The 26,968-nt window shown below is 39.8% G+C and overlaps 1 protein-coding gene across 3 annotated transcripts in view; it reads right to left on the reverse strand.

Moving 5' to 3' along the window:
• Positions 1–26,968, reverse strand: part of LOC126235847 (arginyl-tRNA--protein transferase 1) — a 179,354-nt gene that overhangs the window by 35,912 nt on the left and 116,474 nt on the right. For all 3 annotated transcript variants that reach the window (XM_049944713.1, XM_049944712.1, XM_049944711.1), the window contains one exon: positions 2,225–2,406. In XM_049944713.1, coding sequence (XP_049800670.1) covers positions 2,225–2,406 — 182 coding nt within the window. The remainder of the gene's footprint in view (positions 1–2,224; positions 2,407–26,968) is intronic.

Below are 26,968 nucleotides of genomic sequence, written 5' to 3' on the forward strand. Positions count from 1 at the left end.
CTTACTAGCTTTAAAGAACTACACAGTTATCTCGCTTTGTTATTGTTAGAGATGTAGCAGATTTCGTTCTCTGTGCAATCTGACTGACTGGTATGTTGAAGATGGTGCATAAAGTTTCATTGCAAAGTAAAAATGGGGCTGCATTGCTGTCGATGCATTAGTGAATACTAGCTTTTCCTTGGCTGCACAAAGATGACTCAAATCAAAACAGATTTCCCAGTAGCGCAAGGTGCTTTCAGGTGTTGAATCTGTTTCCTAAATCATAGTTTGTACGTAACAAATTAAACAGAACACTAAATACTATTTCACTGTTAGGATCAGAGTCCAGGCACTAACATATTATAAAGAACCTTGTGAAGCCAACCACCCATATTAAAATGTTGATCACTTTTTTAACTGAGAAATCTTAAAAAGAGATATGCTAATTTAGCAATTAATTGTATGAATTAGAATACAACTAGACACATCATGACCCTGAGGAACCAAAGATCTGTCTTCCCAGTTTCTGGACAGTCTGGTTTCTCGACGTTTATCATCCCACTTCAAATTATTTAAGAAATTATCTAAGATTACACACTACTGATTTCAGAAGCTTTTTCATCCTTGGACATGCTGTGGCATGCCAGAAATGATTTATGCTAAGGGACATCATGACAGTTTTTCTTAAAAAAGTTGCACATAGTGGCCTTACAAATGAGCCTCCATTTCCGCAAGTTTAATTTTTTTTGTGTCTATCTATCTCAGAAGGCAGGTCCACTCCTGCTGTCTTTATAGAATGGAACAATGGTGCCATCTCTCTGCAGTTCTGTTGGGATAGGGACACAGGAATACTTACATAACTACTCAAGGACCAAAGTTATAAAGAGGTATAAACTAATTTGTCAATCAACTACTCAAGGACCAAAGTTATAAAGAGGTATAAACTAATTTGTCAATCAATCTTTCGCTGCTCAGATCACCTTGTGCAAACATCACATATGTCCCGCAGATGTGATATCATCATTGAAGATTCTGATAGACAGAGTAGTTTTTTTATATGAAAAATTAGTACAGTGTTGGACACTAGCTCTTTCAGCTCCAAAATAGCAGAAGTAGCTAGAAGTGATCACTGGTATTAAATCAGAATGGCTTAACAAAAATGCTGAAACTGGTAGTGGACTCAATAAAGTTTTACAGAGCAACTGGAGCAGCCTTTTCATTACCTGCACAAACAGTTATGGAACACATGGAGAAACTACTAATGATTTTCAATTTAACACACACCTGCTTCACTGGCGGCTACATGGGATATGCATGCCAGGCTTTGGCTTCCACATCTGAAGCCCTACCAACAGAAACTTCATGATGTAATATTGCAACTTGTTACCAGCTTCCCTTCCTCCTATAATTCTGGTAATTTGGTCATCACTTTCTATTTATTCCAATTCCTTAGTATACATACGTATTGCATTAAATCAAACCCAGACCAGCAAGGATGTACTTTCTGATATGTATAGTTGTTCGACATTCTTATTAATTTCTAAATATCCTATGATGTCGAAACTGAATGTGCAGCTGACCTGTGTCTTTTTGACATTTTTACTCTAGGAAGTAATAAACCAGTTGTACAGAAATCAGTAAACAAAGAGGAGGTGTTCATTCTCAAGGTATGGTCTTTGTCTCCCCTTTTTTTACTGTTTCCAAATGTATTGTCAGTTCTGGCAAATCAAATAGTTTATTAGATGCCAACATTATGGTCACCTGGTAAATTGAATATAAATTCTAGTTTGCTGAAGCTGTTTACTTCAGAGGCTAAGGCAGTTAATGATTTTTTCAACATTTTTAAATCACCACCAACAGCATTGCAAACAAAGCAAAGGTGGTCTCTCTCATATTTATGTAATCTTGTGTTTCTTGTTCATCATTCTTAAGTTTAATTTACCAAGTGAAAAATATTTTAGGAAACACACTGGGTTTTAATATCCCATTAACAATGAGGCCAACAGAGATGGAAGGAAATTTGTTATGTATGCTATATGTAACCTGCACAAATGTCAGAGTGCTTATGCATTTGCCAAGATTACTGAGAAAAGCTCTATAAAATATCCACTTAATATACCTAGAAAACTAGTATCCAAGAAATAATAATATTATTCTGCTACTACTTCATATGGGAAAAACATATTTAACAAAAATAAAATCACACCAGTAATTCCATTTATTGTAATTTTACACTACAGCTTACCTGAGAGAAGCATAAGTTCCTAACGATAAATGCCCAAACTCTGGGTCATAATAAAAGTAAACAGAGGATACACAGTAAGGCAGTATGTCAATTACTGCAACAGCAATAAGTCGTCCATCAAGCCAATATTGCTGATGGAAGGAGCCATATCCATGAGGTGGTCCATCAACTGGTTTCCATGGCTACTGATACATATGACAGAATAAGATTTCATCATAACAGTAAAAATGTTAAACATATCTTAATATTAGCACACAGCTTATCAATTAATTTTTTTGGTCTTAATTAATCATGGGATCAAATTTAAAACTGCTGTATCAAATGCTGTAACCCAAACTATAAAGTTGATTACACTGTAAGCTTTCAACTACTACTTTATTCTACTTCATACAGAATGTCACAAAGAGCTGTATAGTGCTAGGCAAAAAATGTGAATGGTATCATTCACAACTGTACCTGTAGGTAGCCTGTCTTTAAATTAATTGCTTTTATGATCCATGAGACAGATATGATGGGGGCTGCAAAACAGTTTTGTCCTTTGAATTCTGCCAATCCCCCCCCCCCCCCCCCCCTCACACCCCCACCCATGAATGATGATGATTATATTCCCTATGTTTAAGTTTCAATTTTTCATTGCTTGTAATAGTTAACAGAAGATTGTATAAAAGTATTAATAATTTTAAGGTAGCTGCTAGCTTTTGTAGAATATGCTAATCTCGTGGAGGCTCCTGCATTCTTGTCAATTCTTCTGTAAGTTACAAAGTAAGAGACAGTTTTAATTATTTAAATGAAGAGAGTGTGTTTGAAAGTTGCTCTGTAGAACTAAGTGATCTGAACACACTGGTTTTAGCAATCTACAGAATTCCTGGATGTGTGGTAACAAAAGTTTTCTTAGCCAAATTCGAATGCCTCCTAGAAAAACTCCAGAAAGAAAGTAAGCAAAAAGTTGTTATAGTAGCAGACTTCAACTTAAATGTCTTAATTGAAAGCAATGATACCACAAAATTTCATGACTTACTTCAGAAATCTGGTTTCAAGCTAAACTCTTCTGAAAGCACTAGGGAAAACAGCAAATCAGTGACCTGCATTGATAATATTATTATCAACTACAAATTTGACCATGGAAATAAGCACAAATACTGCTTAGACTTTCGTATTTCAGATCACTCAGCTCCGTTTATTGAGCTCCCAAAAGCAAAAACCTAAAGCCTCCAGAAGTGTATATAAAAAGGGATCTCAGTAAAAGTAAAATGGATTTATTCTGCAGTAAATTAAGTATAATAAGCTCGCCTGTAGACCACAATGGTATTTAATGAATCATTTCCTTGTAGATCTAAGCAAAAGAAAGTAAATGGTAAACTCAAATGGATTACAACAGGAATAAAAATTTCTAGTGCCAGAAAGAGAGAACTCCACAATGAGCTAAAATCAAACAGAAATCCAGATTTTTTTACTTGTGTGAAACAGTATAAAGCTGTATTTAGGAAAGTTGTAGTGGCAGCTAAAAAAATGGCAAATAATAAATTCATACAAGAACACAGAAATAAGACAAAAGCAGTGTGGTCAGTTGTTCAGTCTGAATTAAGAGCCAAAGTAAAAACTCATGAGAGTTTGAAAATTAGACATGACAATGAAATTATAGTAAACCCTGTTCAGAAGCCAAGTTGTTTCAATGAATTCTTCCTAAATGTAGTAAGATCTGATGTGGATATGACATTCTATCAAGGGATCACAAATTTGGAAAATGGCCAGAACACATCTTTTACACAATTCGAAAAAATCACCCAAAGGGATGTGGAAAAGGAAATATTGTCTCTAAAAAACAAAACCTCACATGGGTGGGATGAAATAACCACATTTGTAATCAAGTGTGTGTACGATATTATTTCTCAACAACTGTCAATTATTATAAATCAATCTTTTGAACAGGGATGCTTTCCAAATGAATTGAAATATGCTGAGATCAAACCTCTATTCAAAAAAGGATTGACAGAAGATATGGGGAATTACTGCCCTCTCTCTCCTTTGCTGGTCTTCTCTAAAGTGTTCGAAAGATTGCAGCAAAACAAATTAATAAATTTCTTTCCGTAAATGATATAATTTTTAAAAACAAGTTTGGATTCCAACAGGGTAAAAGCACTGTGAATGCTATAAATGAGTTTATCCAAAAAATATGCTCCATGTTAGATAAGGGTGAAAGGTCACAGGAATATTCTGTGATCTAACTAAAGCTTTCGATTCAGTGAACCATGCATTACTCCTCCACAAGTTACAGATGTATGGAATCAGGGACACTGCTTTAAAATGGTTTAGCTCTTACCTGTCAGATAGGAAACAAAGAGTAATTTTAACTTCAAATGGAACCAATTATTCCTCAGACTGGAAAACAGTTCCCCAAAGAGTCCCACAAGGTTCCTATCTGTTTCTTTTTTACGTAAATGACCTATCACTTGCTACTGATGTTCATTCAGTCTCATCTGCTGATGATACATCAGTTCTAATTGAAAATTAGGTATCTGAAAGTATTCCAGAAAAAGCCAAAAATACTTTAGAAAAACTCGAATCTTAGTTCCATCAAAACAGACTAAAACAAAATAATACTAAAACCAAAACGATGCAATTTGAAGCTAAATCAGTAGAAAGGGCTGAAATAAAGATAACTTGCAATGATCAGGATATCACAGAAGCAAACCACTTGAAGTTCTTAGGCCTAAATCTTGATAAAAATTTAAATTGGGAGGTACACATAGATTGCTTGGCAAATAAACTGAACACCTCGGCATTTGCAATGGGTATTTTGTCAGGTGCCACCAACATGGATACCAGAAAGATAGTTTATCACTACTACTTTGAGTCACTTCCCCCATGAACCATGGACCTTGCCGTTGGTGGGGAGGCTTGCGTGCCTCAGCGATACAGATGGCCGTACCGTAGGTGCAATCACAACGGAGGGGTATCTGTTGAGAGGCCAGACAAACATGTGGTTCCTGAAGAGGGGCAGCAGCCTTTTCAGTAGTTGCAGGGGCAACAGTCTGGATGATTGACTGATCAGGCCTTGTAACATTAACCAAAACGGCCTTGCTGTGCTGGTACTGCGAACGGCTGAAAGCAAGGGGAAACTACAGCCGTAATTTTTCCCGAGGACATGCAGCTTTACTGTATGATTAAATGATGATGGCGTCCTCTTGGGTAAAATATTCCGGAGGTAAAATAGTCTCCCATTCGGATCTCCGGGCGGGGACTACTCAAGAGGACGTCGTTATCAGGAGAAAGGAAACTGGCATTCTATGGATCGGAGCGTGGAATGTCAGATCCCTTAATCGGGCAGGTAGGTTAGAAAATTTAAAAAGGGAAATGGATAGGTTAAAGTTAGATATAGTGGGAATTAGTGAAGTTCGGTGGCAGGAGGAACAAGACTTTTGGTCAGGTGATTACAGGGTTATAAATACAAAATCAAATAGGGGTAATGCAGGAGTAGGTTTAATAATGAATAAAAAAAATAGGAGTGCGGGTTAGCTACTACAAACAGCATAGTGAACGCATTATTGTGGCCAAGATAGACACAAAGCCCATGCCTACTACAGTAGTACAAGTTTATATGCCAACTAGCTCTGCAGATGATGAAGAAATTGATGAAATGTACGATGAGATAAAAGAAATTATTCAGGTCGTGAAGGGAGACGAAAATTTAATAGTCATGGGTGACTGGAATTCGTCAGTAGGAAAAGGGAGAGAGGGAAACATAGTAGGTGAATATGTATTGGGGGGAAGAAATGAAAGAGGAAGCCGCCTTGTAGAATTTTGCACAGAGCATAACTTAATCATAGCTAACACTTGGTTCAAGAATCATAAAAGAAGGTTGTATACCTGGAAGAATCCTGGAGATACTAATAGGTATCAGATAGATTATATAATGGTAAGACAGAGATTTAGGAACCAGGTTTTAAATTGTAAGACATTTCCAGGGGCAGATGTGGATTCTGACCACAATCTATTGGTTATGAACTGCAGATTGAAACTGAAGAAACTGCAAAAAGGTGGGAATTTAAGGAGATGGGACCTGGATAAACTGAAAGAACCAGAGGTTGTAGAGAGTTTCAGGGAGAGCATAAGGGAACAATTGACAGGAATGGGGGAAAGAAATACAGTAGAAGAAGAATGGGTAGCTCTGAGGGATGAAGTAGTGAAGGCAGCAGAGGATCAAGTAGGTAAAAAGACGAGGGCTAATAGAAATCGTTGGGTAACAGAAGAAATATTGAATTTAATTGATGAAAGGAGAAACTATAAAAATGCAGTAAATGAAGCAGGCAAAAGGGAATACAAACGTCTCAAAAATGAGATCGACAGAAAGTGCAAAATGGCTAAGCAGGATGGCTAGAGGACAAATGTAAGGATGTAGAGGCTTGTCTCACTAGGGGAAAGATAGATACTGCCTACAGGAAAATTAAAGAGACCTTTGGAGAGAAGAGAACCACTTGTATGAATATCAAGAGCTCAGATGTAAACCCAGTTCTAAGCAAAGAAGGGAAGGCAGAAAGGTGGAAGGAGTATATAGAGGGTTTATACAAGGGCGATGTACTTGAGGACAGTATTATGGAAATGGAAGAGGATGTAGATGAAGATGAAATGGGAGATAAGATACTGCATGAAGAGTTTGACAGAGCCCTGAAAGACCTGAGTCGAAACAAGGCCCCGGGAGTAGACAACATTCCATTAGAACTACTGATGGCCTTGGGAGAGCCAGTCATGACAAAACTCTACCATTTGGTGAGCAAGATGTATGTGACAGGCGAAATACCCACAGACTTCAAGAAGAATATAATAATTCCAATACCAAAGAAAGCAGGTGTTGACAGCTGTGAAAATTACCGAACTATCTGTTTAATAAGTCACAGCTGCAAAATACTAACGCGAATTCTTTACAGACGAATGGAAAAACTGGTAGAAGTGGACCTCGGGGAAGATCAGTTTGGATTCCGTAGAAATGTTGGAACACGTGAGGCAATACTAACCTTACGACTTATCTTAGAAGAAAGATTAAGAAAAGGCAAACCTACTTTTCTAGCATTTGTAGACTTAGAGAAAGCTTTTGACAACGTTAACTGGAATACTCTCTTTCAAATTCTTAAGGTGGCAGGGGTAAAATACAGGGAGCGAAAGGCTATTTACAATTTGTACAGAAACCAGATGGCAGTTATAAGAGTCGAGGGGCATGAAAGGGAAGCAGTGGTTGGGAAAGGAGTGAGACAGGGTTGTAGCCTCTCCCCGATGTTATTCAATCTGTATATTGAGCAAGCAGTAGAGGAAACGAAAGAAAAATTCAGAGTAGGTATTAAAATTCATGGAGAAGAAGTAAAAACTTTGAGGTTCGCCGATGACATTGTAATTCTGTCAGAGACAGCAAAGGACTTGGAAGAGCAGTTGAACGGAATGGACAGTGTCTTGAAAGGAGGATATAAGATGAACATCAACAAAAGCAAAACGAGGATAATGGAATGTAGTCAAATTAAATCGGGTGATGCTGAGGGGATTAGATTAGGAAATGAGACACTTAAAGTAGTAAAGGAGTTTTGCTATTTAGGGAGTAAAATAATTGATGATGGCCGAAGTAGAGAGGATATAAAATGTAGACTGGCAATGGCAAGGAAATCGTTTCTGAAGAAGAGAAATTTGTTAACATCGAGTATAGATTTAAGTGTCAGGAAGTCGTTTCTGAAAGTATTTGTATGGAGCGTAGCCATGTATGGAAGTGAAACATGGACGATAAATAGTTTGGACAAGAAGAGAATAGAAGCTTTCGAAATGTGGTGTTACAGAAGAATGCTGAAGATTAGATGGGTAGATCACATAACTAATGATGAAGTATTGAATAGAATGGGGAGAAGAAGAGTATGTGGCACAACTTGACAAAAAGAAGGGACCGGTTAGTAGGACATGTTCTGAGGCATGAAGGGATCACAAATTTAGCATTGGAGGGCAGCGTGGAGGGTAAAAATCGTAGAGGGAGACCAAGAGATGAATACACTAAGCAGATTCAGAAGGATGTAGGTTGCAGTAGGTACTGGGAGATGAAGAAGCTTGCACAGGATAGAGTAGCATGGAGAGCTGCATCAAACCAGTCTCAGGACTGAAGACCACAACAACAACAACACTTTGAGTCAGTTATTCATTATGGCATAATCCTCTGGGGAAATTCAGAAAATGTCACTAGGCTCCTAGTATTACAAGAGAAAGTAATTAGAAACATGTGTGTTGCAAAAAAAAAAAAAAAACCAGAATCCTCTCGACCACTGTTAAAAAATTTAAAAATACTATCTAACCCCTCACTTTACATACATGAGGTGGTGATGTTCTTATATAAAAATCAACATACACTAGACACTTTCCATTTTGACCACAACTACAGCACTCGCCACAGAGATAATTTTAAACTTCCAACACACCGTTTAAAACTTTATGCCCAAACGCCAGAGTATATGGGGTTAAAAATTTTCAATAAAATAAAAGGCAGTGATATATTTAAGATGGAGCTTGGTCACTGAAAAGATTGATCTTTACTCTTCTGGTGGAAAAGTGTTATTATTCTGTCGAAGAATTCTTTGAGGATAGCTTCACAGTCTGGACACAAGGATTGTATTACATGTATTATTTTATGTACTTGTGTAGCTACAGCTTAGAACTGTACAATATAATGTAAACTTTTGTATTTCTCTTAAAAAAGAGAAAAAAGTTTCTTCTGTAAAGCTTGACATGTGTCCTGTACATAAAATCAAATTATTTGAAAATTGTACATAATGAGATGAATAAATCACATATTACATTCCACTGTCAAGCAGATCAATAGAGCCAATAGACTTTAAACCTGTGATGGCCTAGATAAGCACCACCCAGTTTTTTTGTAGGATCATCACAGCATTCATTTGGAATGAGCTAATTAAGCAAGGAAAAAATCGAGAATCCCACAGGCAAATACAGTACTCATAACTGCGGCATTTAAAACTTGCATAAATCTGAGTGTCACAGACTTCTGTTTAATGAATTATGCAATGCTTCTTCAACTTGCTTAATCACATTTTCCAGGAAACCTGCACACCCAAATAGTACTTGGGAATAGACTGAATTTTTAAAATTATCTCTTCCATAGATATTCATCACTTTGAAAGACCAATGCAAACAACAAAATTAGTGATCAGAAAAAATCAATAATACATGTTAAACACTGTAGAGTATTTTAAGTAACTTCCTTTCATACTATTTTACATATTTACTTGTTATTTGACTGGCAATAATGAAATACTACTATTCATTTGATGGCTGCTGGAAGTTATTGAATTATAAACATTACTTGGGTTTATCCTTGTGTAAAATATATGCTGTTAATGAAACCTTGAGGCATGATTTTGTGATGGACATTTTCCCCACTGCTAATTACTGCAGCATATTTTAGTGATAAACGATGCCTAAAATGCTGACTTACATTTGAGATGGTGTCTGCATCTCATTTTTGCCTTGGCGTAGTCAGTGCTCAAGTAAGAATTGGGCACTGTCTCAAAACGGTCAACATTATGAAGGGGAAAAAAGAATCATTCACATGAACAGAATCATCCTCATCAGTATTGTCGGAATTCTTTGAAAACACTGTGGCCTTACAATTCTTTACAAGTCTCATGATGATACTCTTGCAGGAACCATCCCCAGCTGTTAAAAGTATTTCAAGTTTGTTCATTTCCTTCCATTTTCTGAATAGGGCCATCTCTAAAAGTAGGAGGAACTTCAAGATGAAAATAGTATCTATTTGAAATATCAAAATACAATCAAAATTTTAAATAAGCAAAACATACGTGAAGGCAATCAAGTTTAATACCTTGACTACTGGTGGTAACATCTAAACAGACAAAGCAGTTAAAATATATCACAGCAGATAGCATCTACAGGCAGCATGTAGAAAACTGAGGCCCGTCCATAATGAATGGCACATGAAACACAAGTAAACTCATGATCCATCCATAATGTGTTGATGTAACTTGTATTGTATTGATTTCCTGTGACATTTTTGTGTATATTTCAAGACAAATGTTAAGAAAAAGTAACATAAATGTGTTTGTGTCATGTTTCTGGGTAATGTATATGTAAAAGAGATTGCATTGGTCTAATAGGTGAAATGTAATTGCTGTACATTTTTCTCCCGATGTAAGGGGCAGGTGAAGATAAACAGTTGAAGCTGTGATGTTGAAGTGAAGAGGACAGAAGGGAAGTGTAGACTTTTAGCAGCAAGAAGAGTGGTATTCTGCAGAGGGAAGCATATTATCTTTGTGGTAATAGTTGGATGGAGTAATGTGGAGAAGAGAGTTAAAATATTGAGACACGAAGCATTTCTGGAGTTCAGAGGCAAGCACAACAAAAAAGTTGCCAGAAGCTTGTCATAGTGGCATTGTTGCAATGAATGTACCAAATTTCATGAAGGGCCACCAGTTTTGAAATTCAGTAGAGGAGACACAAGAGAAAGATTTGCAAGAGTCAAGACTAAAGGTTTGGTAAATAGATTGGTATAGAAGACATCAGGAGGTCGAAGATTATAAGTTGGTGGGAAGAAGAGGGGGCTGGAGGTGGTTTTCATCACAAGAACATGAATACCTGTTGTATCAGGAGAAACTGTGTGCATTATTTTGTCCAACAAAAAGAATGAGACTCAACTATAGTGGATGCATAGGTCATATAACTGAAAATGAATATTTGTAGAGTTTTGTGTCTGAGAAGGTGGACAGTGAATCGATCAACTATTGTTAAATAGCATATACTGCGAGGACCAAAACATACAATAAATTTCACATTGAAACATTAATAAATAAAGACCAGTGGTCAACCATTGTTGGGCTTAAAAACTGTGTGAACCTATTAACCACACCAGTAAATCCCATTTTCACTTTACATCCCAATTGTTTAAAGAAGTTTCAACAGTAAGTTGGTGCATTGCAGCAGCAGCTGGAATTACTAGCATTTCTAAAACTTGACTTGTTCACTGTTCATTTACAAGGTGGCTTACTGCCATCTGATCTTCCTGTTCCATCAAGAACATCTGATGCACTACAAATCCAGTGATTGTTATCCGCAGCAGCAGCTACGTCTCGGCATCATACTTCTCTGGACAGCCGTTTACTAACACATCAGAGAGTGTTTACGTCACAACTAAACAATACACAGAAAACTTTTATACAGAGATAAGTAAAAGCAAATAAGACTGAGAATCAGTCAAGTAAAGGAATTCAGATGTCTTGCAGAAGAAGTGTAAATTGTACCAAAATAACTATCATTTAACTTCCTTTGTTTTTCAGAGACAGTGCCTTTCACAGCAATATCTATACATATTGATGAAAACAGAGTTTGACATATAGATATTTCATGTCTGATTATCATTTTTACTTACAGATAGCTCAATAGATTCAATAAGTAACAGTGCAAATACTTTTAATTTTATATAAGAAAATACAATCTTATTACAACGATGCATGGCAATTCTGTCTAAACCAAGAGGTAACTTACTTATCTAAATAGTTGTATAAAAATTATTATAATTTTATATCTGTATCTGCTTGTGTAAGAGTGACTGCGTCTATGTGTGTGAAATTAGGTCAGCTGATATCCGCAAGGGCAGAAGTGAGACCTGTCAATACACAGATGTAGCAAAAGCGATTGTTTAGTAATTGATCTATTTTGATGAAAAGTAGCAAGTTTGGTGATAGCGTTTTGAGTGTGGGTCACTGACATGACAGCTACCTGTCCATCAGTCATTCCTTCATATGTACAAGGTGATAATATAATATTTCAGGGTTCTTCATACACACAGAAAGAATTGTCTGCGTACTAGTGTTAGGTTTCATCTGCCATCTTCTCATTTCAGTCTTAATCTGTGACAGTCTGTGAATGGAATACCAAATTTCATTAAGTACTCAGTATCTGAAATAAGTGACAGATCAACACGAAAAGTAGTCTACTTCGCATATTTTCATACGCTTATGTCATATGGTATTATTTTTTGGGGTAATTCTTCTGATTCAAAAAAGGTATTTTTGGCTCAAAACTGGGCTGTTTGAGCTATGTGTGGTGTAAGTTCGAGAACCTCTTGTCGACCCCTATTCAATAGTCTGGGAATTCTGACATTGCCCTCACAGTATATATTTTCTTTAATGTCGTTTGTTGTTAGCAATATTAGCTTATTCCCAAGAGTTAGCAGCTTTCACTCTGTTAATTCTAGGCAGAAATCAAATCTGCATGTGGAATGCACTTCCTTGACTCTTGTGCAGAAAGGAGTGCACTATTCTGCTGCATCCATTTTTAATAAGCTACCACAAGAACTCAAAAATCTTAGCAGTAGCCCAAATGCTTATAAGTCTAAACTGAAGAGTTTTCTCATGACTCACTCCTTCTATTCTGTCGAGGAGCTCCTGGAAGAGCTGAAAAAATTAAGCAAATTCCGTGTTACATTGTTGATTTTCTTTATTTAAACTTACGAATTGTCACCTGAATATGTTACTTATATTTCATTTTATCTTTTTCTACCATTGTGTTATAATTCCATGTATTGACTCATTCCATGACCATGGAGACTTCTCCTTAATTTGGTCCCACGGAACAATAAATAAATAAATACGTAATCTGCAACATAAAGTTACAAGTCTAAGATTACAAACTGGTAGGCAGTATCACACAGAAAAAAGGGTATACACACTGTCATTGTATGTTATCATTTGAGTGCAAGGACTACTATTCCCTAATCCTCCCACACTGATATATTTGTCATTCTTTGTGACATTTGTTCACCTTAAGGTTCCAGTCTGAAACAATAAATGTTGTATGGTGGTATGTGAAGTACTGCTAAAGCCAAATGTATTTAAAAGTGTTTGAAATGAGTAATGATTCTGATAATACACTGTACAATTTGAGATCAACTAACAATCACTGTTCTTAATTGAACCTGTTGTTATCCGCTTTCTCAAATGACCAGTAAATGAAGTAAATATATCATTAACTTCCTGGAGTGGAGAGAGGCAGGAGCACTGTCATAATTTAGCACATACAATGGTCATGTTATATATGGAGACCGGCGATGAGGACGCTGCATACTGCAGTCATCTTCCTGTTAGGAGCCTGACTGCCAGCATCAATGTATGGTAAGTGAAGTTGGAATTTTCCATGGCGCCTTGATTTTTCAAGCAATGTTAAACAGGAAAAATAATATAGACAATGAACTGTTGGTAATAAATTGTGTGTACAGTTATTCGAACAACAATGGCAATTCACTGAGAATGGTGAGGACATTGTTAATCAGGACACTGTTGCTAAGGATTTCATTAATGGACCTGGATTCTTCAGAATGCAAGTTGTAGATGTACTGGAACATAGAATTTTAATTATGGACAAACATACTGAATCATGACACAGGAGTAGACAATAATCATGTTGAGAATGTAGGAAGGAGGGAGTTTTTAATTAATGAAGTTTCTACAAAATTTAAACAAAAAACTTGACAACTGTGATAAAAAACTAGTATTTGAACAAAAAACTTGACAATACAAACACATACCCTGATGATCATGGACAAAATATGAACAAAATACTACATGAGTGTAGTCAAAAATTGAATTCAGATTTGGACAAAGTTTTAGATGAGAAGGCAGTAGATATCTCAATGAGATGAAGGGTCAGTTCAATAAACTGATGAAGGAATGTAATGAATCACTTGACATACAGCAATTAAAAAGAGAGAGAGAGAGAGAGAGAGAGAGAGAGAGAGAGAGAGAAAAGATACTTGTGTATAACACATGATCGCACACGTTAGAATGGGGAAACCGAATGACTGATTTACAGGCTTCAAAAATGAATTTCTCCTCAAGTATTGGTTGTGAGAGAGACAAGAAAGTAATAATGAGAAACTATTTTTGATGTACAATTACACAAATGGTTAATGCATAACTTCCTTCTAAAGCAACGGGAACAGGATAGGTATTTAGATGACCCCATTACCGTGAAAATAAGAAAACAGCCAGCTTAATGAAAGTTTGATGATTTTTATGAGTTGTTTCAAGTTGATGATCACTTGAAGAGACTGACAATGAAGGGACTCTGGTGACTCCTTCCATTTGTCTCCACTTGTAGCAGCTGACGACAAGCTGTGCTGACCAGAATCCAGTGATCAGTGAAGTGCCTGCCAGCCAAGGTACCACCGCATCTCCCCAGCACCCTCACTGGTCACTTCTGCTGCAGGTAGAGCTTAAAATGACATGCTTTCCAGACGCCACACATGCCAAACCATTGCTCAAGCAGCCTCTTCTCCTCCTTTGATGAGGCAACATCTTGCATCTGTACTCTCGGCAGCTCATCCCACACAACGCGAGGTGGTTCATGTCGTCATCTGCCACACTTCAGGAGCACGCGCAGCCAGCAGGATTCTGCACCTGTGTCCAGTTTCAGTGTCTTTTGATGGTACGATTAATGACTGAAGTGCTACTGCGTCTTCTGCACTGCCAGATGGGATTACTGTGTGCACTGTGGTGCACTTGTTGCGGTGAACTGCACCAGGAGTATCAGGCAGGTTACATCTCATCCCTAGTTGTTTTGGTACCACTGAACAAGTTTCTTCTCTGACTGTACTGGTTCCCTTGACTGCCAGGCAAGTCTGTCTCATTGTCAAACTTTCATCCTTCTTTTCCCATGTATTTGTGATATTTGTGTAAGGACACTTTTCCAGCAAAACGCGGTGCTGATGTCCCCATTCTCGGCACTTGTCTTCTTGCCCCGCCAGACGCTATTCACAGTCCGCCCTGTACAAAGACTGCCACGAGCGAGGACCCCCTTGTAAGAGGCAGTAGCTCGTTAAATTTTTGTTGTAGTTGTTAGCTCTTTCAGTATGCTTCATTATATATTGTTGCCTTTATTAATTACTGTATGACCCTAGGAGCACACAAGGGAGTCTCTAAATCATTTCTTCACTGGTGACCCTCTCTAAACCAAAGCACTGAGTCTCATTACCCAAACAAGCTGGTTTTTCTTTTCTTATTATTCCGATTAGCACATCCCATGTGGTTGTGCAATTGGTTTCCATTAGGTTGGCAGGATGCATCCCACTTGCTTCTGCCTTCACCACTACCATCCTGCATCCCTCCACATATGGCCTCTCTCTGTCCACACCACCACTCCCCTCCCGTGTTGAATGCTTTTTCCAGATGAACAAACCCTATGAACATTTCTTAAATTTTCTCTAGTCTTGCTTTCATTATCAACCGCAATATCAGAATTGATTCTCTGGTTCATTTACGTTTCCTAAAGCCAAGATGATTGTCATCTAACATATCCTCAGTTTCCTTTTCCATTCTTCTGTATATTATTCTTGTCAGCAAATTGGATACATAAGTTGTTAAGCTGAATGTGTGATAATTCTTGCAATTGTCAGATCTTGCAGTCTTCGGAATTATGTAGATGATACTGAAAGAACCAGAGGTTGTACAGAGTTTCAGGGAGAGCATAAGGGAACAATTGACGGGAATGGGGGAAAGAAATACAGTAGAAGAAGAATGGGTAGCTTTGAGGGATGAAGTAGTGAAGGCAGCAGAGGATCAAGTAGGTAAAAAGACGAGGGCTAGTAGAAATCCTTGGGTAACAGAAGAAATATTGAATTTAATTGATGAAAGGAGAAAATATAAAAATGCAGTAAATGAAGCAGGCAAAAAGGAATACAAACGTCTCAAAAATGAGATCGACAGAAAGTGCAAAATGGCTAAGCAGGGATGGCTAGAGGACAAATGTAAGGATGTAGAGGCTTGTCTCACTAGGGGTAAGATAGATACTGCCTACAGGAAAATTAAAGAGACCTTTGGAGATAAGAGAACCACTTGTATGAACATCAAGAGCTCAGATGGAAACCCAGTTCTAAGCAAAGAAGGGAAAGCAGAAAGGTGGAAGGAGTATATAGAGGGTCTATACAAGGGCCATGTACTTGAGGACAATATTATGGAAATGGAAGAGGATGTAGATGAAGATGAAATGGGAGATACGATACTGCGTGAAGAATTTGACAGAGCACTGAAAGACCTGAGTCGAAACAAGGCCCCCGGAGTAGACAACATTCCATTGGAACTACTGACGGCTTTGGGAGAGCCAGCCCTGACGAAACTCTACCATCTGGTAAGCAAGATGTATGAAACAGGCGAAATACCCTCAGACTTCAAGAAGAATATAATAATTCCAATTCCAAAGAAAGCAGGTGTTGACAGATGTGAGAATTACCGGACAATCAGTTTAATAAGCCACAGCTGCAAAATACTAACTCGAATTCTTTACAGACGAATGGAAAAACTAGTAGAAGCCGACCTCGGGGCAGATCAGTTTGGATTCCGTAGAAATACTGGAACACGTGAGGCAATACTGACCTTACGACTTATCTTAGAAGAAAGATTAAGGAAAGGCAAACCTACGTTTCTAGCATTTGTAGACTTAGAGAAAGCTTTTGACAATGTTGACTGGAATACTCTCTCTCAAATTCTAAAGGTGGCAGGGGTAAAATACAGGGAGCGAAAGGCTATTTACAATTTGTACAGAAACCAGATGGCGGTTATAAGAGTCGAGGGGCATGAAAGGGAAGCAGTGGTTGGGAAGGGAGTAAGACAGGGTTGTAGCCTCTCCCCGATGTTATTCAATCTGTATATTGAGCAAGCAGTAAAGGAAACAAAAGAAAAATTCGGAGTAGGTATTAAAATCCATGGAGAAGAAATAAAAACTTTGAGGTTCGCCGATGACATTGTAATTCTGTCAGAGACAGCAAAGGACTTGGAAGAGCAGTTGAACGGAATGGACAGTGTCTTGAAAGGAGGGTATAAGATGAACATCAACAAAAGCAAAACGAGGATAATGGAATGTAGTCGAATTAAGTCGGGTGATGTTGAAGGTATTAGATTAGGAAATGAGACACTTAAAGTAGTAAAGGAGTTTTGCTATTTGGGGAGCAAAATAACTGATGATGGACGAAGTAGAGAGGATATAAAATGTAGACTGGCAATGGCAAGGAAAGCGTTTCTGAAGAAGAGAAATTTGTTAACATCGAGTATAGATTTAAGTGTCAGGAAGTCGTTTCTGAGAGTATTTGTATGGAGTGTAGCCATGTATGGAAGTGAAACATGGACGATAAATAGTTTGGACAAGAAGAGAATAGAAGCTTTCGAAATGTGGGGCTACAGAAGAATGCTGAAGATTAGATGGGTAGATCACATAACTAATGAGGAGGTACTGAATAGGATTGGGGAGAAGAGGAGTTTGTGGCACAACTTGACCAGAAGAAGGGATCGGTTGGTAGGACATGTTCTGAGGCATCAAGGGATCACCAATTTAGTATTGGAGGGCAGCGTGGAGGGTAAAAATCGTAGGGGGAGACCAAGAGATGCATACACTAAGCAGATTCAGAAGGATGTAGGTTGCAGTAGGTACTGGGAGATGAAGAAGCTTGCACAGGATTGAGTAGCATGGAGAGCTGCATCAAACCAGTCTCAGGACTGAAGACCACAACAACAACAACATTTTCCCACAGTCAGATGTATGTCGCTAGACACTTACGTTCTACACACCAATGTGAATGATCGTTTTGCTGCCAATTCCCACAAGAATTTTAGAAATTCTGATGGAATGTTATCTATACCTTCTGCCTTATTTGATCTTCAGTCCTCCAAAGCTCTTTTAAATTCTGATTCTAATACTGGATCCCCTACACCTTTTAAATCGACTCCTGCTTCACATCAGACAAATCTTCCCCCTCATAGAAACCTTCAATATACTCTTTCCACCTATATGTGTAAACTCCTCTGCATTTAACAGTGGAATTCTCATTGCAGCTCTTAATGTTCAGCTCTTAATGTTACCAACCTTGCTTTTAATTTCACCGAACATTGTCTTCATTTTCCTATATGTTGAGTCAGTCCTTCCGACAATTATTTTTTTTTGTTTTGATTTCTTCACATTTTTCGTGCAGCCATTTCATCTTAGCATTCCTGCACTTTCTATTTATCTCATTCCCCAGCAACTTGTACTTCTGTATTCCTGAACATTTTTGTACTTCCTTCTTTCATCGATCAACTGAAGCATTTCTTCTGTTACCCATGGTTTCTTCGTAGTTACCTTTTTTTTGTACCTATGGTTTTCTTTCTAACTTCTGTGATTACTGTTTTTACAGACGTCCATTCCTCTTCAACTGTATTACCTTATTACTATATCTGTAGCCTTAGAGAACTTCCAGCATAGCTTGTCATTCCTTAGTAGTTCCGCACCACACTTCTTTGCGTATTGATTCTTGCTGACTAATCTCTTAAACTACAGCCTATTCTTCATCATTACTACACTGTGATCTGAGTCTGTATCTGCTCACATGTATGCCTTACACTCCAGTATCTGATTTCAGAATCACTGTCACATCATGATGTAATCCAACTGAAATCTTCCCATATCGTCCATCCTTTCCTTAGTGTACCTCCTCCTCTTGTGATTCGCTATCACTAGCTGAAATTTATTATGGAACTTAGTCTTTCTCCTTTCTCATTCCTGGTCCCAAACTCATATTCTCCAGTAACCATTTCTTCTACCCTTCGCTTACAACTGAATTCCAGTCCCCAATGGCTAATAGATCTTCATCTCCTTTTGCGTTCTGAATTACCTGTTCAATATCCTCAAATACTTTCTCTATCTCTTCATCTTCAGCTTGCAGTGTCGAAATATATAGCAGAAATATCATTGTCGGTGTTAGTTTGCTGTTGATTCTGATAAGAGCAACCCTATCACTGGACTGTCCTACTCCGATTATACCATTTTCTGTTGCTGCATCTGACCAGAAAACCTTGTCCTCTTTCCATTTAACTTCACTGATATTTACCATATCTAGATCGAGCCTTTGAATTTCCCTTTTCGGATTTTCTAGCTTCCCTACCATATTCAAGCTTCTTACATTCTACGCCCCGACTCATAGAACATTATCCTTTTGTTAGTTGTTTAACTTTTTTCTCATGGTTACCTCCCCCTTGGCAGTCCCCTCCCGGAGATTCAAATGAGGGACTATTCCAGAATCTTTCACCAATGAGGAGATCATCATGATACTTTTTTATTTACAGGGCACATGTCCTACGGATATAAGTTGTGTGTCTTTCATTCAGTGGTTTCCATTGCCTTCTGCATCCTCATGCAGTTGATCATTGCTGATTCTTCTGCCTTTAGGGGGAGTTTCCCACTCCAAGTACAAGAGAGTGCCCTGAACCTCTATCCACTCCTCCACCCTCTTTGACAAGGCTCTTGGCAGAATGGGGGTGACTTCTTATGCCAGAAGTCTTCAGTCTTTAAGTGGTGGCGGGTTTTGAACTTGGGATTGAGGACGTTCTGATTACTAATCAAAAACACTACCCCTAGACCATGGATGCAACTTGGTTATTACAGTCTATTGGCTGACATAGCATAGTGCTGTTTAATCAATGGCACCTCCAGTAGGTCCATCTGCTGCAGCTCCTGTTCCAAGATGTGTTTCACTGTGAAACAGCTGGCGATTTCAGGCCCGTATGCTCAGCTCTTTGCTGAATTCCACCTCCTCATCCAGCCACCCAGTGTCCCCCAGAACATTCAGCATGACACTGTGCATTACATCACCACTGCACTTGACCCTCCAGTTTTCTGCTGCACCCGCCCCCTGCCCACTCACAAGCACAAAATCTCGCAAAAGGAGTTTGAAGAGCTGCTCACTGCCAGTGTACTTCGCCCTTCCAAAAGCCCCTCGGTTTCAGCTCTTCACCTTGTCACCAACGACAGTTCCTGACACCATTGTGGTGATTACTGTACACTCAATGCCTGAACCATCCCGACTGCCATCCTGCCCCACTCCTTTGCACCTATGACGACGCCATCTCGGGAGCTACTAGCTTCAGTAAGACAGATTGTACTAAAGGCTACACAGAAATCCCAGTGGCCCTAAAGGACATTGAGAAAACAGTCAGTATCACACCTTTTGACCTGTTGGACCATGCATTTTATCACATTCGGCCACCACAGAGCTGCACAAATTTGGCAGCGATTTTTGGACATCATTCTCTGGGGCACACTTGGGTGTTTTGCCTAGTTAGATGATGTACTCATATACTCCTGGGACCCTACCAAACATTGCCAACACCTACATGAAATTTTTTCCCACCTACATACAACTGGAGTGACCTTCAAGATGACAATGCGTTTTTGGGGCTGAGGCACTTAGCAGTTGCCACCGGCCGGCTCCTGCCCCCCTCCCCAATACAGTGCAGGCACTAGTGGACTTTCCATGTTCTACTACCCCCAAAGGCCTCTGGTATTTCAACAGCATAGTCAACATTTTCTGGAGACTTCTTAAGAACGCCACTGCCTCCCATGAGCCCCTTACTAAAGCACTCTGCAGCAATAAAAACGAAGGCAACAAACTGGTCCTTGGACCCAGGCCATGATCGAGAGGTTCGAAAAAACAAAATGGGACCTCACCAACATGACCCTTTTGGCCCACCCCCACCCTAGTGCCCCCTTCACAATAGTGGCAGTCGCAAGCCACACGGCTATCAGGGCCATCCGACAGCAATGCGTGGACGATGTCTAGCAACCACTAGTCTGATTTTCATCCAAGCGCTCTGATGCACAACGCCAATTGGGTGCATATGACCATGAGCTGCTCGCAGTCCACAAAGCCATCTGCTACTTCCGATGTTCACTTGAGGGATGCACCTTTATGATCTTTACAGACCACTTCCCTCTCGCCTCTGGTTTTTGCCGGCAAGATATACACCAGATATAACCCTGACAGTTTCAGCTACAGGAGTACATTCCACAATTCACTACTGACATCTGGCATGTTGTTGGCACTGATAACATTGTGGCAGAATGCCTTAGCCACTTCTGCAGCATCACCAAACCCTTAGACTACCATTCCCTGGCCTCTGCTCAAGAGGCCCACACCCTTCAGAAAACTGACTCTGCCATCAACCTACAGCTAAGACCCATACTCGGCTCCAACCATAAGATCTGTTGTGACATCCTCGTGGAACCTTTACAACGTGACAGTTCCAACTATAGCTCCTGCCCCTTTCTCCCTCCCATCTTCCAAAAAATGGCATTTGTCCACATCCACAGCCTTGCACACCCTGGCATCTGCACTTCTATCACCCTTATGAAATAATGTTTTGTCTGGCTGGCCATTCAATGTGACTGCAGCAACTGGGCCCAGTCCTGTTTTTAACGTCAGGGGGCAAGGGTACATTCACTTCCATGAGTCAGCCTTTTCTCCCACACAACACAGGTTTACACACTTCCGCCTCGGCATTGTCAGACCACTAGCCTCCTCCAATGGCTGTCAATATCTCCTGAAAATTACTGAATGATTTACATATTGGCTGGAGGCCACATCTATCCTTGGTATTTCAGCCAAAACTGTGGCTGCAGCCTCCATTTGAACCTGGGTGTCCCACTTTGGATTCCCCGCGACATCACTATGGACTGTGGACACCAGTTCACCTCTGCCATTTTCTGATCTATGACAGGCACCGGTAGCTATAATTTCCACCACATCACCAGCTACCACCCTGCAGATAAGGGTTTCCAACACACACTTAAAGCCACTCTTACAGGTTATTCTTCCAAATGGTCCACTGCTTTACCTCTGGTATTTCTAGGTTTGCAGATTGCACATAAAATCGACCTGTGAACTTCTGTTGTCGAGCTGGGACACAGACAGCCACTCGCCATTCCCGGTGACTTTTTGGAAGTTACTCCACTTCCTCCTGACAGCACCATCCCAGGTTTCGTGCAGCAGCAACAAGGCTTCATGGCTTAGCTGTGACCAACACATCGGCAACGTCATGGTGAGCACCATACCATCATCCACCATGACCTCACCTCATGCACAAGTTATGCTTTGGTCAGAGGCATACCTGTCGCCACTCCATCCTCAGTATCCTCGACAACACTTGGTATTGCAAAGCAGGGACAAGATGTTTTCTATTTGTCTGAATGGGGCAATAATCGTCTCCATAGACAGGCTCAAGCTGGCCTATGTTGTAGAGTGTCCTCCAGCCAATGAGCTGCCCCCACCTCCCACAGGCCCCAGTCGCAGCACCACCAACACTGCCCCTGATTCAATACTGGCCAACACAGTGCCCAAAGCTGTTTCTGATGTGCCACCAGCTGACGCCACCCTTGGCACTATGTCTGACACACCACCAGCTAACGCCTCCCCTGATGCCGCCTGTGGCCCTTTGCCAACCAGCTACATGACTGACACACCTCCCACTGCCTGGGACCCTGATATCACCAACATACTGCTCTTCTTGCAGCCTCTGGCCGATGCAGATGTCATCCTGCACCACAGATGCTTGCCACTCCCGACAGAGTGCTGTCCCCACTGCCACTAGCATCTGCACAACTGCAGCAGCGACACAATTTCATACTCTCCCAACGCCGTGACCAGAAGCTGCCCATGCCCCTCCTCTCACCAGAAACCACAGCAGATACAACTTATGCATGGACCCCCCCCCCCCCCCCTGCCCCCATCCCCCCGACAATCATTGTCAGTCAGCTCCAAACACCTTTCTGCACAGTTTGCACAAGTGGTTTCCTCTTGGAAGGGGTGAACTGTCTGGCAACTCCTTCCATCATTCATTTCCACTTGTAGCAGCACACAATGGGCTGCACTGACTGAAAACCAGCGATCAGCGAGGCACCTGCTGGCCAAGGTACCACTGTATCTTCCCAGCACCCTCGTTGGTCATTTCTGCCCGAGGTAGAGCTTAGAATGCCATGCTTTCTGGATGCCATGCGCGCTAAACCATTACTCCAATAATCTCTTCTCTCACTTTGTCGAGGCAACATCTCCCAACCATGCTCTCGGCAGCTAGGCCCATACAACATCATCTGCTGCACTTCACCAGAATGTGTGTGACGAGCAGGAGTTTGCACCCACGTCCAGTTTCAGTGTTTTTTGTGACCAATTAATGAGTGAAGTACTACTGTGTCTTCTGTGCTCAAATATGGATTACTGTGGTCAGTGTGACGTATTTAGTGTGGTGAAGTGCAGTGAGTACCAGGAGGGTTTATTGCCATCTCATCCCTGGCCGTTTTGGTACCCCTTTACTACCAAGCACACCACTGAATGAGGTTTTATCTCCGACCGTACTGGCTCCCTTGGCTACCTGGTGAGTCTGTCTCATTCTCAAACTTCCTCCCTTCTTTTCTCATGGATTTGTGAGACTTGTGTATGGATGCCGTTCCAGCGATACCCTGCGTTGACATCCCCCATCTTGGTACTGTCTTCTCACGCTGCTATATGATGCCAGAAAAAGTACTGTAAGCTACAGGGTGAGGCAGAACCGACTAAGCCATTTTAAGGAGCAATAAAAAGTAAATCTGGATGTATAGAGAAAAAAATGTTTTTATTTTCTAAATTAGTACAAAATACCATTTTACACTAATTTAGTTTTGAAAATAATGTCCTCAAGATGGCGGCTGTTAGCATCAATACATTGTTGTAGAGGTCCCGGAAGTTTCGAGCAGCTCTTGCACACATATCGCGAGGTATGGCATTCACTTCGTCAATAATCCACTCTTTTAACTCTGGTAGGGTGTGAGGGCGGCTTTTGAAAACATTTTCCTTCAGATATCTCCAAAGAAAGTGGTCCCAAATGCTCAAATCTGATGACCACAAAGGCCACCCGACATCACTCCTCAAAGGGACGAGGCGTCCTGGAAACATTTCTCTTAAAACATCAAGTGAAATTCGAGCTATGTGAGCAGTAGCTCCATCCTGTTGGAACCACATGTCCCCCAGTCCATGTTCTTCAGCAATATCGTCCATTCTGGGTTGCAGAAAATTTTGCAATATTGAAACATAACATGTGGAATCCACTGTCACGGTCACTCCTTCCTCCTATAAAAGGAAGGGCCTACTACACCAAATTGTGATATGGCACACCACACTATCACTTTAGGGGAATGCTGCGTTCTTTCATGAATAATTCGGGAGTTATTTTCAAGCCAGTAATGAAAGTTTTGCTTATTCACACACCCATTAAGATGAAAATGTGTAACAATCACAGATCTGTTGTTTTCATAATAATCGTGAACAGCAAAACCACGATGTGCACCAATCCAGGCTATGTTGGCTACTGAAATGGGGTCAGCGATTGAACAAAGGCACTCTATGTGCAACTGCCTACCCCCACCACAGCCCCATCAGTAATCAATACAAACTGCTTAGTCGGTTCTGCTGCTCCCTTTATAAGCTATTCATAGTCGACCCTGTTCAGAGACTCTGCCATGAACGTAGAACCCCCCCCCCCCCCCCCCACAATTAAGAAGTAGTAGATCGTTAAATGTATTGTTGTTGTTGTTGTTGTTAGCTCTCAGAAATAATATCTCCAAAACAGCTTGTGACCTCTTTCAGCACACCTCATAATTTATTGTTGTCTTTATTAATTAGCGTGCCTCTACAGACCTATATGCCCCTTAGGAGCAGGGATAGGAAACTCTAAATTGTTCCTCCAGGACATATGGTAAAGTGGAGCAAGGAACAACACATTGCAATCAACATTTTCAGTGATTCGATGCACACACCATGAGGATTTTGGGCATCTGCTGTGGAGTCAGCAAAACGACAATCAGCCGAGATACAATGATGCACAACGAAATGACCACCTGTGGAATTATTCATGCAGTAATGATAATTTGTGAAATGAGAGAGGAAGGAAAATGATTTTGACAGACCGACCCAGCAGGCAGTAAAGACAGAGGATTTTGGGACTGTTCAACACTACGAGATATGGATGACACACACCGGCAAATGAGCAAGAGAAGGCATGGTCCAGAACATGCAAACAGTTTAACAGGGCAGCTCTGAGAACTCAAATGATAGGATGCAATACAAAAGACAATAGCACTGAACTACTGAGAGATGTGTGAACTATGGACGCCATTTTAATTCCAGTGATTGAACTTTGTGTAAATAGTTATAAAATTGCTACAGTTTTAGATTCTAGAAGTGATGCTACAGTGATCTCCAAGAATTTATATGAACAACTTGGTGAAATAAAAGAGATACCCATATTCAATGTAAACAGTGTGCATATAGTCATCACAACTGATAACAGAAGTCATGCTGTTACTGGGTAAGCACTCATCGGGTTCAAGTTTTTAGAAAGATACTTTGATGGGAGACTGTTGATTATTGATTCTTTGACTGTGGGTTGGATTTTTGATAATGATTGACTGGAAGAATGAAGATGTAGAACTGATTTTGGAAGAAGATGTTTAAGCATTTGTGATAAGAATAAAGAATTAGAAGTTACTTTTGATGGATTCATAGGAGAAAAAGAAGAAATTCTGCAGGATTATGAGTTAGGTTTATCAAGAAGAAGATAAATGATGGAACTGAAGCACCAGTATATATGAAGGATGATGTGTCTGCAGTAAAAAGAGGAAAAAATCATGAACCAAGTAAAAAATTCAGGAAAAACTTGATAATTTGAGTAATTTGCCCATTTCTTACAGGGATGAATTGTGAGAAGTTTTACGTGTGCACACCGAAGTATCTTCAATTAATCTTGGATTGATGGAGGGATGTCACTGTCAAAATTAGGGTGTGACTGCACAAACTATTCAAAATGAAATCATATTTAGTACCATTAGCTAAAAGAAACGCCATAGAGGTGGAGACCAAATCTATAATAGAAGATGATATAATTAAGACATTAGACAGCGAACACTGCAATCTGATACATACAGTAATTAAAAAGGACATATCAATTTGACTTGTTTTGGATAGCATTGTTCTGCCTCAGCAGGACCATCCCAAAAAATAGAAGAAATTTTGCAGAAGTTCGGTGTTCTTTTTTACCTTAGTAGTTTGAATACTTGTATGAAAAGAAGTTATTGGCAGCTGAAGCTAGACGAGGGGAGTCGCAAGTTCACAGCATACTTGCATAGCGTATGCTTTTACCAATTCATATGGATGACACATTTGTTTAAACATTTCATCAACAGCATTTATTCACGCTTTGGATAAGAACCTTGGAAATGAAGTTTTGCAGAAAATAATACCGTTCATCGATGATGTTTTCATTGCATTCACATTGTGGGAAGAACACACAGACATGCTAGATAAAGTTTTGAATACATACAATTGATTGGCTGAAGTGACATTCAGTCAACAAAAATTAGATTTCACGAGAAAGAAGAGAGCATTCTTGGGATAAGTCATCTCCTCGCCAGGAACTGAGCCAGATCCGAATAAATTAGAAGCAGTTCAAAATTTTCCTGCTCGTAGAAAACAACTCCATTTCTCAGCTTTTGTGGTTACTACTATTGTTTCCTTAAAGGGTATGGCCTGGCATCACCTGCTTTTTTGCAATTAATTAAGAAGAATTCAGTTTGGATGTGGGAGTGAGATAAAGAAGAAGTGTTTGTTGAGATCCAAAAGCAGCTCATAGAAGTTGCACATGCCATATCTTTATAAACCAGTTCATCTTTGGACTGATGCAGTGAGTTCAGACATGGAGCCCATTTATATCAAATAGTCGGTCAAAATGGTAAGAATAAAAAACATGGCACAATCATGTTCACAAGTCATGTTTCATCAGTACCGCGACTGAGAGCAAAGCGCTTGGAATTGTTTGGGGCTTTGGTAGTTTGTACTGTTTCCTATTGTTTGGACAGATCATAAGG

This window comes from Schistocerca nitens, chromosome 2, assembly GCF_023898315.1.
Source record: "Schistocerca nitens isolate TAMUIC-IGC-003100 chromosome 2, iqSchNite1.1, whole genome shotgun sequence".
Taxonomy (NCBI): Eukaryota; Metazoa; Arthropoda; class Insecta; order Orthoptera; family Acrididae; genus Schistocerca; species Schistocerca nitens.